The sequence below is a fragment of the Bombina bombina genome, chromosome 2, assembly GCF_027579735.1.
Source record: "Bombina bombina isolate aBomBom1 chromosome 2, aBomBom1.pri, whole genome shotgun sequence".
Classification (NCBI taxonomy): Eukaryota; Metazoa; Chordata; class Amphibia; order Anura; family Bombinatoridae; genus Bombina; species Bombina bombina.
The window spans coordinates 775,056,042-775,073,695 of NC_069500.1; the positions used below are offsets into that span (position 1 = coordinate 775,056,042).

The 17,654-nt window shown below is 37.8% G+C and overlaps 1 protein-coding gene across 1 annotated transcript in view; it reads left to right on the forward strand.

The window, feature by feature from the left end:
• ARHGEF18 (Rho/Rac guanine nucleotide exchange factor 18) overlaps positions 1-17,654 on the forward strand; it is a 794,779-nt gene that overhangs the window by 253,839 nt on the left and 523,286 nt on the right. Inside the window, exon 10 of the mRNA XM_053702932.1 lies at positions 13,810-13,969. Coding sequence (XP_053558907.1) covers positions 13,810-13,969 — 160 coding nt within the window. The remainder of the gene's footprint in view (positions 1-13,809; positions 13,970-17,654) is intronic.

The following is a 17,654-nucleotide window of genomic DNA, read 5'->3' on the forward strand; positions in this document are numbered from 1 at the left end:
AATACAAACAACAGCTGGAGAAACAGATACCAAAAATTATAGCAGATACACTTAGCTTGGTAGCTCCAGCACTAGACAGCGATTTTCCTGTAGTATCTTCTGACTCAGATGCAACGTGAGACATCTTGCAATATGTAAGAGAAAAAACAACATATAAAGCAAAATTGATCAAATTCCTTAAATGACAGTTTCAGGAATGGGAAAAAATGCCAAAGAACAAGCTTCTAGCAACCAGAAGCAATGAAAAAATAAGACTTAAATAATGTGGAGACAAAAGCGACGCCCTTATTTTTTAGCGCCAAATAAGACGCCCACATTATTTGGCGCCTAAATGCTTTTGGCGCCAAAAATGACGCCACATCCGGAACGCCGACATTTTTGGCGCAAAATAACGTCAAAAAAATGACGCAACTTCCGGCGACACGTATGACGCCGGAAACGGAAAAGAATTTTTGCGCCAAAAAAGTCCGCGCCAAGAATGACGCAATAAAATGAAACATTTTCAGCCCCCGCGAGCCTAACAGCCCACAGGGAAAAAAAGAGTCAAATTTTGAAGGTAAGAAAAAATGATTAATTCAAATGCATTATCCCAAATATGAAACTGACTGTCTGAAAAATAAGGAAAGTTGAACATTCTGAGTCAAGGCAAATAAATGTTTGAATACATATATTTAGAACTTTATAAACAAAGTGCCCAACCATAGCTTAGAGTGTCACAGAAAATAAGATTTACTTACCCCAGGACACTCATCTACATGTTTGTAGAAAGCCAAACCAGTACTGAAACGAGAATCAGCAGAGGTAATGGTATATATAAGAGTATATTGTCGATCTGAAAAGGGAGGTAAGAGATGAATCTCTACGACCGATAACAGAGAACCTATGAAATAGACCCCGTAGAAGGAGATCACTGCATTCAAATAGGCAATACTCTCCTCACATCCCTCTGACATTCACTGCACGCTGAGAGGAAAACCGGGCTCCAACTTGCTGCGGAGCGCATATCAACGTAGAATCTAGCACAAACTTACTTCACCACCTCCATCGGAGGCAAAGTTTGTAAAACTGAATTGTGGGTGTGGTGAGGGGTGTATTTATAGGCATTTTAAGGTTTGGGAAACTTTGCCCCTCCTGGTAGGAATGTATATTCCATATGTCACTAGCTCATGGACTCTTGCTAATTACATGAAAGAAAACACACTCCGGTGCTGTTTAAAATAACAAACTTTTGATTGAAGAAATAAAAACTAATTTTAATAACCACAGTCCTCTCACACGTCCTATCTATTAGTTAGGTGCAAGAGAATGACTGGGTATGACGTAGAGGGGAGGAGCTATATAGCATCTCTGCTTGGGTGATCCTCTTGCACTTCCTGTTAGGGAGGAGTTAATATCCCATAAGTAATGGATGACCCGTGGACTGACTACACTTAACAGGAGAAAGGGGCAGTTTGCAGAGGCTTAGATACAAGATAATCACAGAGGTTAAAAGTATATTATTATAACTGCGTTGGTTATGCAAAACTGGGACATGGGTAATAAAGGGATTATCTATCTTTTAAAACAATACAAATTCTGGTGTAGACTGTCCCTTTAACAATAGTAAATACACAGTTTAAGACAGTTCCCAGTACTAATGATTTTGAAAAATATAATATTTATTGTTCTTTTCATATTTTTTGCTTTAAAAATATGGTCTAGATTACAAGTGGCATGCTAATGTTTGCGCGCAAGCTTTTTGTGCACACCGAAAATAGAGTGCGTATTACAAGTTGAAAGTAAACACGTTCGCTTTATCATAATTGGGATTTGTGTTAGTCAGGGTAGTGAAACTGAAAAACTTGGGTAAAGGGTAGTAAGTTAAAAAAAAAATGTATAAAACATAAATTTATTTAAAAGTACAGTTACACTCATATAAACAATATCAAAATGTTAAAAAAAAAAAAATAAGTTATAAGGGCTCAAAGATATATGGTATAAGGTGTTTGACAAAAAAGGACTGTAATACATAAACATGTCTAAATATGTATGTGTGTTTGTGTGTGTGAGTGTGTGTATATATATATATATATATATACACAGTATACAACAGAAGTGAGTACACCCCAGTGCAATATCACTTAAATGTCAAATAATTCAAAATTGTATAACCTAACAGTAGCTGCATTATGTCTTAGTTTTACAGTAGGGTATTTGCTCTTATGTGAAATTAAAAACTAACCGTTTAGATTTACTATATTAAAAATATCGCCCCATAGCAGGAAATCAATACAACAAAAGTCAGTGCACCTTTCATTACTGAGATTCAAATGTTTTATTTTTTCAATACTTTGCATGTCCACCTTTATTTTTGATGACAATCCTTGGCATGGAGGAAACCAGTGTGGTACAAATTTCTGGAGAGATGTTCTGCCCTTCTTCAGAGATCATTTTATTCAGCTGATCTTTGCTGGAGAGATTGTGTTGCTCTACCCTTCTCTTTAAAATACCCCAAAGGTGTTCTACTGGATTCAAGTCAGGTGACATATTTGGCCAGGTCATAGTTTTCACTTGTTTTTCCTTTAGAAACTTCCTTGTGATGTTGGCAGTGTGCTTTGGATCGTTATCATGCTGGAATATTCATCCTCTGACAAACTTATAGAGACTGGGAGTCATCTTGTCAGCCAGTATTTTGGTATATCCCAGGCATTCATGGTGCCATCTATAAATGTCATCTCCCCAACACCTTTTGCAGTCATGCAGCCCCATATTGTCACACTCCCACCTCCATGATTTACTGTTGGGACTATGCATTCACTGTAATAATCCTGACCAGGTTCACACCAAACATGCTGCACCCCATCTGAGCTGAAAAATAGTATCTTGGTCTTGGCCATCTTACCAAATAATGTGCTCCCCAGTATTCATCAGGCTTTTTATGTTGTTTAGCAAAGTTTAATCTTGCAGTTTTGTGCCAAAGAGCAAGCAATGTTTTTTTCTTTGGATGCTGTCCATAGATGTTGTTATTATGCAATGTACTTAGCACTGTCTGAGCTGTCACAGAAACTCCAATTTCGATCAATAACCCCTGAGCCAAATCTGAAGCACTTGTCTGTTGCTTGTTTTTCAGAGCTAGATTGTGCAAGTAGCTCACTGTCCGTGGTGTCATTTTAGGAGGACAGCCACTGTGGCTCTGATTTTTGGCACTGTGTATCGATCTATACCTCCTGATTACTGCTGCAACTGCATTTTGACTGATTTTTAGTTGGTCACCAATCTTCCTGTATCCTTTTCCATCTTTGTGAAGTCTCACAATCCGATTTTCAATTCCTCTGGCAATTCTTTTTCATGTGGAGATATGATGCAGACTTGCAGATAGACACAGCCCATTGGTAAAAAAAATTAGACTGTTCTGGTAACTATGCTCATGCAATTAGGCTAATTGGAAATCATAGGTGTACTCAATTTTGTTTCAGTGATCTAACTTGCGTGTTAGTGACCATAGGTGTATTCACTTTTGTTGCATTACATTTCTACTTTGGGGCCTGTATTTTCAATATAATCTTTCTAAAGTATTTGTTTTTGATTGTTTATAATAGGAAATACTCTACTTGTCAACTTAGAAATAAAACAATTATTGAGAGGTGATACAATTTTTAATAATTTGATATTTAAGTGATATTGCCCAGGGGTGTACTCACTTCTGTTGTATACTATATATATACACACAGGGCCAGATTGGGCAGCCGGGATACTGGGAAAAATCCTCAGCTAGGCTGGGCTGGGCTCAGCTGCTGCAGTAGAGAACAGAAATTAATTAGAAAATATTTTGATATTCTGATATATTTGCGATTATTTGCGGTAAACCGGTAATACATTAGTTTAGTTAGTACTTAGGCTAATAGCCTAGAGGCACCCTACTGACTAACTGTGTCTAACCAATAAATTAACCCCCTCTGGCTGGGTCCGGCCCGCAACGCAAGCCTATCAGACTGAGTCTGTATCTGTCTGTCATGTCAATCACACAACTCAGTCTGTCACTGGATGAGGGCAGCCAGGGAGGAATGCGGGGGCCAGCCTGGCTGCCACTTACGTGACGTCACACTGCGTTGATTGACTGTCTTTCGTCAGTCATCTCACAAATGTGACATGTAGTGGAGGGAGCCTGGGACGCTCCCAGCCTGGGGAGCGTGAGTGTCAGCGATGACGAGCCTAGTTAGCTTGAGTTGGAGGCCACAGGCTCAGCCACAGCCTGTCAGCCACTCATTCAGGCTGGCATTTGCTGAATTGCCGGCCGTATTACATAGATGTGATCATCATCTGATGGTCTGGACCGGAATCAGATGTGACACTGGCACTGACTGAGCAGCTGAGGCGGATGGAAGCGGGGCGGCTGCAGGCGCAGCCCACAGTTACAGTGCGCTCAACCTTGCAGTTGCATAGATGATGCGGCAGTGCCAGAGTGAGGTAGGAAAGAAAATTACTCAGCTGGGGCCAAACAGAGCAGACTCTTATCCTACTGAACAGTTGTTTTTATTTCCCCTAAGAAAATGTTGGTTTTGCATGTTTCAGAAGTGCTTACCCTCTTTTCCCATGCTATCAAAGCTAGTGCTCTATAAGGAACAGAAGAGAATTTTGTTCTGTGGTCAGAGTCGGATATTTTACACACCTGTCCTACTTACACTAATCCTCTCCTCTTTCATTACATGAACAAGATGGTAATCAATTGATCTGCACATTAATAAAAACAATAGTTGCACAGAGGAGAAATAAAGATTTTTTTTTTTGTCAAAATGGTTTTAAATTAGCACTCTGTGTGCTAGTTGTGTAACATTTTGTGTAAATGTGATTTCTAATTGCAGCAACTTTTTCATCAAATGACAAAGAACAGGCCGTTGTGGTAGGCAGTAAACATGAAGTATAAATTCTTTATACTTAATATACTTTATATATTCCAAGTCTAAATATCACCATTTCAAGTATAAACCTAGGTTATCAAAGCAAACAGAGAACTCCCATGTGACCCAAAGCTACTATACTATAGCTAATTCACTTATATATCGGAATAGCTACTTATAAGATTTTATATTTGCATAAAATATATAATTAATAACCTCTGCATTGCAAATGATCTGCATAAAAACAATAACTTTCTGATAATTCAATTTTTTTCAATATATACACTCAAACAATATTAGTACTGGTGGGGAAATGGCATGTTATGGATAAGACACACATGCTTTAAAGGGGTATGCTCCTAGACAGCAAAACAAGGCTTTATGGCTTTAAAGGGGTATGCCCTTGAACTGCAAACACAGCTTTATGACTTTAAAGGGATATGCCTCTAGATGAAAAACACATCTTTATGGCTTTAAAGGGTATGCCCTTAGACTACAAACACATATTTATGGCTGGAAGGGGTATGCCCTGCCTGGACGACAAACCATTTAAGCCCATTTGTGCTTTTCACAGCGGAGAAATCTCCAGCAGTATACCAGTCTGATCAAATCCAGGAGGACATTCTAGCCCCTACATACCAAGGAATTCACTCTTGATCCCAAAATTAGTATGGCTAGCACCCCCCCAGACATTTGAGTTAATATGTACCTCATAAGTGAAAATCATATCCTTCTAAGATACAGTGGACTAAGGGCACACATCTAGTACCCCTGCTATCTTAAGGGAGACAACATCCAGTTTAACCACCTATCTGAATAATACAAAAAAGTAGTTTCTTTAAAGGGGGCAGGACTGGAGGGGGGCAGGGTTGGAGGGGCGGGGCTGGGCCGGTCTATACAAATTTCCAGGGCCGGTCTGAATTCCCAGTCCGGCCCTGTATGTATATATATATATTATTATTATCACGTATTTGTAGAGCGCCAACAGATTCCGCAGCACTGTAAACATAGTCGGTATACAGGATAGGTTTTGTAGGGATCAAGTGGGTAGAGGGCCCTGCCGAGAGTTTCACTGTTGTAGTCAGCTCTTATGAAGGCGATCTGCAAACAGCTGGGCTCGTAGGCTTAAATTCTAAGGGGTTTAAGGGGAAAGCAGTGGAGTTAGGAAAGGTTAGTGTTGGTTATAAGCATCCCTGAATAGTAGAGTCTTGTGGAGCGAGGCAGGGAGTTCCACAAGATGGGGGCCAGTCTGGAGAATTCCTGTAAACGGGAATGTGAGGAAGTAACAAGAGAGGAGGAGAGGAGGAGATCCTGAGCTGATCGAAGGGGACGGGCAGGAGAGTATCTGGAGACAAGGTCTGAGATGTAGGGGGGAGCAGTGCAGTTGAGAGCTTTGTATGTCAAAGTGAGGATTTTGTGTTTAATCCTAGAAGCAAGAGGAAGCCAGTGAAGGTATTGGCAGAGAGGTGCAGCAGACGAAGAGCGATGATTAAGGAAGATGAGCCTGGCAGAGGCATTCATAATGGATTGTAAAGGAGCTATGTGGCAGCTAGGTAGACCAGAGAGGATGGAGTTGCAGTAGTTGAGGCGGGATAGGATGAGAGAGTGGATTAAAATCTTAGTTGTATCTTGTGTAAGGAAATGTCTAATTTTAGAGATGTTTTTAAGGTGGAAGCGGCAGGCTTTAGCCAAGGACTGAATGTGAGGAGTGAAGGAAAGATCTGAGTCAAGTGTGACCCTAAGACATCGGGCATGAGGGGTAGGAGTAAGGATGGAATTATCAACAGTTATAGAAATTTTGGGGGTGGAGACATTGGAAGAAGGGGGAAAAATAAGGAGTTCAGTTTTGGAGAGATTTTAGCTTAAGGTAGTGAGAGGACATCCAAGATGAGATATGAGAAAGACAGTCAGTGACACGGGTTAGTAAGGAAGGAGGTAGGTCTAGTGCAGAGAGGTAGATTTGGGTGTCATTGGCATACAAATGTTATTGAAACCCATGGGACTTTATTAAGGAACCTAATGATGACGTGTAGATTGAAAAGAGAAGGGGACCGAGGACAGAGCCTTGAGGTACCCCAACAGAAAGTGGTAACGGGGAGGAGGATGGTCCAGAGAAGGCTACACTAAATGTATGGTTAGTCAGATAGGAAGGTAGGATCAAGGGAAGGTTTTTTGAGGATTGGTGTGACCAGTGCATGTTTTAGAGATGAGGGAATTATACCAGTACTGAGGGAGAGGTTGAAAATGTGTGTGAGTATGGGGGTGAGGGTAGAAGAGAGGGAGGGTATATATAGACAGCAGGCAGGCCAGCACTCAAGGTAAACATTTCATCCACCCAGGGTGCGTCCATGGTATTGATAGTAGTAAAGAATGGGGATGCACTCGCCAGGATTTCCAAAGTTACCTGTAACGTTTCGGGGTGTTACCCCCTTCGTAAGACAATACAAAATATATATATATATACATACACGTTGATTAGAGTAGCCGTGTTAGTCCAGTGATTTAGATATCAAAATAACACTAATAACAATACTGCTTCAGTATTGCTTCAGACTTGAGAAAGAAAGGAATTTTTCTGAAAGCTACTTATAAATGTATAGTTAGTCCAATAAAAAAGTATCATTGCTTAATGCAATACTCTTGTTGTTTTGAGATTATATATATACAGATGTATTTATATGTGTATATATGTATTTACATACATATATATATATATATATACAGTACATAGATATAAATACATAAACATATATATATATATATAGATAGATAGATAGATAGATAGATAATTATTAAAAATGATTATAGATGTTCTTAAAAATTCTAAAAAAAATACATATGTATTCTAACAAGTTTCTATACTATTTTTATTATTTTTTTAAAATTATTATTTTTTACATTATTTTTATTTTTAAAATTACATAACAAGCCTTAAGATAACTGTCTTCCAGAATGCTAACCCGACACCGTGTTAGACCTACAGTGCTAAACCTGATTTACAATTTGCATATTGTACATTCCAATGTTCTTCACATAGAAATAAATGTAATATTTATGTATATATCTGAATTTTTAAAAATATATATCTATATAAATATTTAAAGGTATAGGCATCTAAAACTTCACAAATTCCCCTTTTCCTCTTTCTGACCATCACCTCCTCACTTGTAACATCACTTCCCTCTCTACAACTCTCCCTCCTTCTACCCCTCACACCAAACTTTACAGAAAGATCAAGTCATTAGATAAGTAACAGCTCGCTAGATCTCTCGAACCTCTCCTCTCTTACATCTCCTCATTTTCCTGCCCTGATGAATCTATCTGCCACTACAACTCCACCCTTACATCGGTCCTTGACAATCTGGTCCCACCTACCATAGATCGGAAATCATGCAATCATCCTCAGCCCTGGCACACTCCTCTGACACGATACCTACGCAGATGTTCCCGTACTGTTGAGCGACACTGACTTTCTTCACTATAAGTTCATCATGAACTTTTACTATTCTGCCCTTAATCTATATAAACAACATTACTTCTCTACTCTTATCTCTACTCTTTCTTCAAACCCAAAACGTTTGTTCTCCACATTCAATACTCTTCTCTGCCCACTCCCACTACAACTTCTCTCTCAGCTCAAGATTTGCCAGCTACATCAAAATGAAATCAACTCATAACATACTACCGGTGTCTCCCCCCCCCCAAAAAAAGCTCACAGTCATCCAAAACCCACATAGCCAAAAATGTAGCTCTTTTGCCCCTGTTACAGAGGAAGAAGTTTCTGCCCTTATACTATCCTCTCACCTCACTACCTGTCCCCTCAACCCCATCCCCTCACAGCTACTCCCCTCCCTCTTTTTCTACCCTTACCCCTATGCTCGCACACATCTTCAATCTCTCCCTCAGCACTGGTATATTTCCCTCATCTCTTAAACATGCACTGGTCACACCTATCCTCAACAAACCTTCTCTAGATCCAACCTCCCCATCCAACTACCGTCCTATTTCCCTACTCCCTCTTGCCTCAAAGCTTCTTAAAAAGCTAGTATCTGCTTGTCTATATCATTTCCTTACATTAAACTCCCTTCTTGACCCACTGCAATCTGGATTTTACCCTCTACACTCCACAGAGACAGCAATTGTTAAGGGGACACTGAACCCAAATTTTTCTTTCGTGATTTAGATAGAGCATGACATTTTAAGTAACTTTCTAATTCACTGCTATTATCAAATTGTCTTTATTCTCTTGGTATCTTTATTTGAAATGCAAGATTGTAACTTTAGATGCCTGCTCATTTTTGGTGAACAACCTGGGTTGTCCTTGCTGATTGGTGGATAAATTCATCCACCAATAAAAAGTGCTGTCCAAAATACTGAACCAAAAAAAAAAAGCTTAGATGCCTTTTTTTTCAAATAAAAATAGCAAGAGAACAAAGAAAAATTGATAATAGGAGTAAATTAGAAAGTTGCTTAAATTGCATGCTCTATCTGAATCATGAAAGAAAAATGTTGGGTTCAGTGTCCCTTTAAGGTTACCAACAACCTACTTACAGCAAAATCCAAAGGCCACTTTGTCTCTATTTATCCTCCTTGATCTGTCTGCAGCCTTTGATACTGTTGACCACCCACTTTTTGCTCCAAACCCTCCATTCCTTCGACATCTGTGACACAGCTCTCTCGTGGTTCTCTTCCTATCTGTCTAACCGTACCTTTAGTGTAGCCTTCTCTTGGGCATCCTCTGCCCCGTTACCTCTTTCAGTTGGGGTACCGCAAGGCTCTGCCCTTGGTCCCCTCCTCTTCTCAATCTACACGTCCTCATTAGGTTCCTTAATAAAGTCCCACGGGTTTCATTATCATTTGAATGCCGATGACACCCAAATCTACCTCTCAGCATCAGAACTATCTCCTTCCTTGCTAACCCGTGTCACTAACCACCTCTCTCGTATCTCATCTTGTATGTCCTCTCACTACCTCAAGCTAAATCTCTCCAAAACTGAGCTCCTTATTTTCCCCCTTCTTCCAAAATCTCCACCCCCATTTCTTTATAACTGTTGATAACTCCATCATTACCCCAACACCACACGCCCGATGTCTTGCGGTCACACTTAACTCAGATCTATCTTTCATTCCTCACATTCAGTCCTTGGCTAAAGCCTGCCACTTCCACCTTAAAAACATCTCTAAAATTAGACATTTCCTTACACAAGACATAACTAAGATTTTAATCCACTCTCTCATCCTTTCCCGCCTTGACTACTGTATCTCCATCCTCTCTGATCTCCATACCTACCGCCTAGCTCCTTTACAGTCCATAATGAATGCCTCTGCCAGGCTCATCTTCCTTACACGTCACTCTTCATCTGCTTCACCTCTCTGCCAATCCCTTAACTGACTTCCTCTTGCCTCCAGGATTAAACACAAAATTCTCACTCTGACACACAAAGCCCGCAACTGCACTGCTCCCCCCTACATCTCAAACCTCATCTCCAGATACTCTCCCTCCTGTCCATTTTCTCACACATTTTATACTCTGCAGCTGGTATAACAAGTCATTGAAAATACATTCATATAAAAACAATTTTACAGTGTATTGTCCCTTTAAATATTATTTTGTATACCACCTATGTTCATAGTGCTGCGGAATCTGTTGACGCTCTACAAATACCTGATAATAATAATAATAGGCATATACAGATGTATATAGAAATATATATTAAAATATAAATATTACATATATTTCAATGTGAAGAACTTTGGAATGTATAATATTGCTAGCTCAGTTCAAGTTAGCACATTAGTATAGGTGTTAGTTTTTTTTCAGTTTGCACACTCCATTGAAGTCTATAGGAAGAATAGTTAATATGGTTGCAATATCTGAAGTCAAACTCTTTGCGTGTGTCGGGTTTCCGCTTGCACAGAAACTTATTTACTTTCAACTTGTAATACGAGCGCTACCCGATGCGCAAAAAGTAAATTTCTAGCAAAGTTATCTCTCAAGTGGGACCACTAAATTGTACACCACTTGTAATTTAGCCCTATATTGGGTGTAGTGTAATCTTTCTGTATAGTCCAGTAACCTGTGCAAATAAAATTAATCTAAACCTGTAGTTGAGGAATCTAAATACCAGAATTCAGCCCAGGTTCTCATGACAATCACCTTCTTCACATTGTAAACGTGAGTGTCTCAGAGTCCTGCTTCCCCCCAAAAAATTACAATTCATAGCTAATAATGTATTAGGCATTGAGCAACCTATTCCACCATTGTTTCCCAAACATGTACTTCCTCTTAGTTTCAAAATAAAAATTGATTTTTCTTAAAGCAGTGTTTCCCAAACCCAGCCCTCTGGACCCTTACTCAGGCCAGATATTCGTTATATTTTAACTAAAGCACAGGTGAAATAATCATCTGAAGGGTGAGAGCAGGATAGTAACCATGGTTACTGATCAGCTGATTATTTCACCTGTGCTCTAGTTAAGATATAATGAATATCTGGCCTGAGTAAGGGTTCTGAGGACTGGGTTTGGTAAACACTGTCTTAAAGGAACATGAAACCCCAAATTTTTCTTTTATGATTCAGATGCAGAGCATACAATGTTAAACAACTTTCCAATTAACTTATATTTTCAAATTTGCATCAGACTCTTAGAATCCTTTGTTTAAAAAGCAGCAATGCACTACTGGGAGCTATATGAACACATATGGTTATTGAGCCAATCACAAGAAGGCAAAAGTGTGCAGCTACCATTTAGCAATCAGCTCCCAGTAGTACATTGCTGCTCCTGAGATTACCTAGCTAGATAACCTATAGACAGTGTGACCAGGAGAACAGATAAGCGACTAACAGGCCAGTGGTCATGTGTATCATGCAATGTGATGCAAAATGTATTAAGAAACAACAAAGCCATAAAGGAATAAAGGTTTTTCTTTATTTAGAGGACAAGGTGACCCAAGTCTATACCATGATACCACTGTTTTTCAAACCTGTCCTCGAGCCTCCCCAACAGGCCAGATTTTCAGGATTACCATGGGTGAGAGCAGGTAAAATAACCCTTTTTACTAATCAGCTGATTATTTCACCTGAGCTCCACTTCAACTATCCTCAAAATCTGGCCTGTTATGGAGATCTGAGGACAGATTTGAAAACTAGTGCAGTGCACTATATCAGCAAGTAAAATGACACTTATCTACCCAGTACATAAAGTGTAGCATAACAAATTCTTACAGGAAAAATGCACAAGACATTTTACACAGCATTCCCAGGAACAGTATCGAGACATTAGTTAGAAATCTAGGCCTGTGTCTTGCTGCATTTGGGAACAGAAGTAAGACTAAAAAAAAATCAAAGATCCTCAATAAGTTTGTAACTCCCTGGATCGCTCTAATTAGAAATGTGAATTTAGCCAAAATACAATTACAATAAAAATGTAACACTCTACTATTCATTAGAATCTGCTCACACGGGTATTGCCTAATATGTGGTCTAAACTGGGCTAACTATTCTACTAACACTTCTCTCATATTAGGGGTATTTATCTATACAAAGTCCAAACTCCCCATAGTTTAGTAATAAACACGGTAGCCAGAGCTGATGTTTCTATTTCTGCTAGAGATATAAAGTCTGTTCTGTAGTATCCAAAATAGATGATCAATAGTAACTTCAACAGAGCTCAAGTTCAGTGTTAGATTTTATTTTTTATTTACTAGATAGTAGTAAAGATCCTCCCACTGTTAATAAATGTCTCATGTGGTTAGCTAGATCGATCGGACAGCAAAGTTGATCTTTGCTAAGTATTTCACCCAGTCCCCCTTTCTGCCCCCCCCCCCCAGTTCCCCCCCCCCACACACACACCTTTTTTCTTTTCTTTTTGTTTGATCTCTATATTGCCTTGTTCATTAATACACATTAGTCATAATAGGGGGAACATATTATGTACCTAATGTCTAGTTTCATATTGGGGACTGCTATCTATATAAATCCAGAAACCCTGAGGTTAGGAACATATTAAGGCCCATAAGTCTTTGATATGTCATGGTTTTCTGATGTCAGTCAATAGTTGTTTTTGAAATTGTACGTTAACCTGTTACATATACAAAGTTTGCTCATATCTGTACATTGCATTTCACTTTTTGTGAGCCTATATGTGTGGCTCTATGTATTTTACTCTTAACCTCAATAAAAATATTTAAAAAAAAAAAAAAAAATTAAAAAAATGTAACACTGTCCCCCAAATGCAAACCCACATATGTTAATAAAGGGAAGTCTACTTTTTCAAAATAGGGGTCTCAAGACCCTACAGCCATATAGAGAAGCAGCATCACACACACTATTAATATATATATAATAGGGAGAAAGAAATAATAGATAACAAAAAAATATGAAAGATAACAAGAAAGATAAAACTTGCACCAGAGTGAAACATAGACAGGGAGGGCAGACAGAGGAAAGGGGAAAACAGTAGTAGATACAAAAAAGGGAAAATGCTGAGAAAACACTTTAGCCAAAGCAACAGTGACATGAAAGGAAAATACAAAGTTAATATGGAACCACAAGATATTTCATCTGCTGGCAGCTGAGGGGTTGGAAACACTGTCCTAGTAATACAGAAGAGCTTGTATACATATGGGGCCCAGTGCTAGTAAAATGAGATGCTAAGGCTTTTATGTTTATCCCTTTGTGTTCTTTTAGTTTGTGTTCTATTCCCCATTCCTTTGTTCCTATTCATTGTTACAGTGTGTATATATATATATATATATATAAAAATAAGCATGCTGCAGTTAGAACATTAGTACATACAGTATATGAAGAGTTGGATTTTGTTAATTGATCTATTAAGCATGTTTGTGATGTTTAGCAGAGCTGCACCCTTTAATAACATGTTTTTCTTCTGGGCATGCTGTTCTGTTGCTGATGAAATCTATCTTGTCTCCTAGGGTAAGATGAAAGAACAGCTGAAAGAGAAAGGCAGAGAGCCAAAGGATAAGTGGATAGATGCCAGTGGGCACAAGCTGGTGCCAGGCTGCTTCTCAAATCACGCCAAATGCACATTATGCACGAAGGCACTTGCAAATGGGCATGGATTGCAGTGCATGCGTGAGTAGTCACTGCCCTTTAGCAGCTGGGATGGGCACTGCTAAAGTATTTTCATACCTTCTCCACAGGCAGAGGGGGGTTTGCCTTGCTTTCTATTGTTCTTTGGCAGAGAAGGGGCAACTTTTCTATTGCTGTTCACTTTACAAGAAAAAATACATAAATCTTATTGAGCCAACAGGCCTTTCAGACTTGCTAGTTATCTTGTGATGACACACTGTTTACGGTATGGACTTAAAATTAAAGGGACTTAGAAAACTTTCCAACTGTAACATAAAATGCTTAAAGGGACACTGAACCCAAATTTTTTCTTTCGTGATTCAGATACAGCATGCAATTTTAAACAACTTTCTAATTTACTCCTATTATCAATTTTTCTTCGTTCTCTTGCTTTCTTTATTTGAAAAAGAAGGCATTTAAGCTATTTTTTGGTTCAGAAACATGGAAAGCACTTATTAATTGGTAGGTGAATTTACCCACCAATCAACAAGAATAACACCGTGTGTTCACCAAAAATGGGCCAGCATCTAAACTTACATTCTTGCATTTCAAATAAAGATACCAAGAGAATGAAAAGAATTTGATAATAGGAGTAAATTAGAAAGTTGCTTAAAATTGCATGCTCTATCTGAATCACGATAGAAAAAAATTGGATTCAGTGTCCCTTTAAGTATGCATAGTTTATCAAAAAATTATTTAGCTCTGAAATGTATGTACTTTCCAAATAAAGAGAGAGCATCACACACCTTTATTTTGAATCATTGTAGTAGTTCATTTATCTCTATCTCCAAACCTGCCTCAGCAGATGAGAAAGAGGCTATTTAAATGATGCCGCAAAACAATGCAAATTTTGCTATGAAAATGACAGTTTGAAAGCTTTTAAAACACATATTTTATAAACAGATATTTTACAATTTACAGGGATATTAAACAGTATGAGAATGTAATATAAGATGTTTAATTACTTGTAGTTAAAAAACTTTTTAGTAAACTTTCAGTATTAATTTTGTCCCCTTTTACTGTAATTTAACTCTGAAAATTGTTTAAACTTGAAGGGACAGTCAACTCAAAAAATGTTATTGTTTAAACAGATAGATAATCCCTTTATTACCGTTTCCCCAGTTTTGCACAGAAAACACAGTTATATTAATACACTTTTAACCTCTGTGATTACCTTGTATCTAAGCCTCTTCTGACAGCCCTCTGATCCCATGACTTTTTATTTATTATCTATTGACTTGCATTTAAGCCAATTAGTGCTGTGTTGTGCACAACCCACGGGCGTGAGCACAATGTTATCTATATGGCTTACATGAACTAGCACTCCCCTGTTGAGAAAAGCTAATAAAAAAGCATTTGATAAGAGGCTGTCTTTAGTGGCTTAGAAACAGGCAGACATTTAGATGTTTTAATGTTATAAAGTCTATTAATATAACAATGTTGGTTGTGCAAAGCTGGGGAATGGGTAGTAATGGCATTATCTATCTTTGTAAACAATAACATATTTTGTGTTGACTGCCCCTTTAAGTATTGAGCTTATCTTACTGCAAACAATTAGAAACAGATATAAAACCGACACTAATACAAAAACGCACTCCCCTGTTGAGAAAAGCTAATAAAAAAGCATTTGATAAGAGGCTGTCTTTAGTGGCTTAGAAACAGGCAGACATTTAGATGTTTTAATGTTATAAAGTCTATTAATATAACAATGTTGGTTGTGCAAAGCTGGGGAATGGGTAGTAATGGCATTATCTATCTTTGTAAACAATAACATATTTTGTGTTGACTGCCCCTTTAAGTATTGAGCTTATCTTACTGCAAACAATTAGAAACAGATATAAAACCGACACTAATACAAAAACGTTTGCGTGGGTTATTACAAAGCTTTGTTTACACAAACTCTATTTTATTAAGTGTTTTTTATATCTTTCCCTTATTGTTCTCCACAGAAGACAGAGATAAATAGAAAACTAGTTAAAACACAGCGCCCATTACTTTATAGAAGCTAAACTTTTACACTTACATCATCAATATTTAAACAACTAATATAATGGAAAAAAATACAGCTACATATTATTATAAGGCTAATCTTTGTTTGAATACATTCATTATGTGTAGCTTGAATCTACTGTTTACTATCCCTTTAATTGCTGATTTATACTAAGCATAGATAAACAAAACAAAAAAGGTTTTATGTCCCTTTACGCTTCTGCTTGCATTAGCATGGCCTTTGTACAAAAGCTAACATGCTGTCTGCTTGGGCTCATAGCTTGATTTTAATATGCATTAGTGTCACAGCTTAAAATCCACACTCTTGCTGCAAACAGCACTGGAAGACAATGTAGACAGCAGTGGTACTGGTCCCTACTGCATGAAGTTCTAAGGTGCGTGATTATTATTGTAGAACCAATGAAAACAAGTATTTTAAAATATTTCTCAGAATATATACAGGGGGGGGGGGGTGCAAAGTTTGTAGAAGTTTTCCACAATGTGCGTTTGAATTTGTTGATATGTTTGCATCAAATATTTTCTGTAGAATGAATCTCTTTAGTATATGGGAGAAAAAGGAAAACACATTTATGCTAAACATTTTAATATGGTGATTTTTTTTATTTAATATAGATAGTTATATAAAAGGATAATTTGTGTATATAATAATAAACATAGAACATTGTTCTATAGACCAAAACTTGCTAAATCATTATGTGGATGTGGAGTTGCAAGTCCTAAGCAAGGTTTGCTTTGTGGTGTTTATTGTAGCTATCAAACACAGTAATGTTTCACATATTACTGAGGTAGGCCCAGGTCCACGCACGTGTCTTGAACACTAAGGGCCAGATTATGAGTGGAGCGCTTTTTAACGCTTTCGCTATAGCGCTAATTGCGCTAGAAGTAAACTTTTGCACGCTTTGGGTTACTCTCGTATTACGAGTTGAAAGTAAAAAGTTATCACTCTCGCGCTAACTTGACGCTTGCAAAAAGTCAAACTTACAATATTGTGAGCGCTATAACCTATTTCCCCATAGACGTCAATGAGAAAAAAATACCCTACTCACACGCAAACCCGATCGCATATTTCACATTCCAATGTTCTGCACATAGAAGAATATGTTCTATTTATTCATAAATACATATTTCTATATATATATATATATGATGGTATTTTTGTACAATATATATATATATATATATATATATATATATATATATATATATATATATAAATATTTTTTATTAGATTGTGCTATTATCAGTGTAACTGTACTTTGTAATGTATTTTTGATGTGTTTTGTGGCACTTTTTTGTTTCACAAAACAGTTATCTACAGCTTTGAGGATGCGCTAACCCGACGAGCATTCACTTAGATTGCGCTCAAGCAATCGCATTTACTTTCATCTTGTAATACATTATACCTGTGCAATGTAACCTGCGGGCAAACGATCGCGAAAAAACCCAGTATTGCTTGTGCACAAATGTTTGCGCTCCACTCGTAATCTGGCCCTAAATGGAGACAAGATTTGTAACAATGTTATCAAATCGTGCTCAAGACATATGCATGCTCCTAATTCTATCTCCGTATGCTCTCATGAAAAGTGAATTTGAAATTAGAAGTGAATTGAATGAAATATGAGGGAGCAGTGTTGCCTTTGTAGACCTTGGGCTTTGTATAAATCAAGTCTAGTATTTT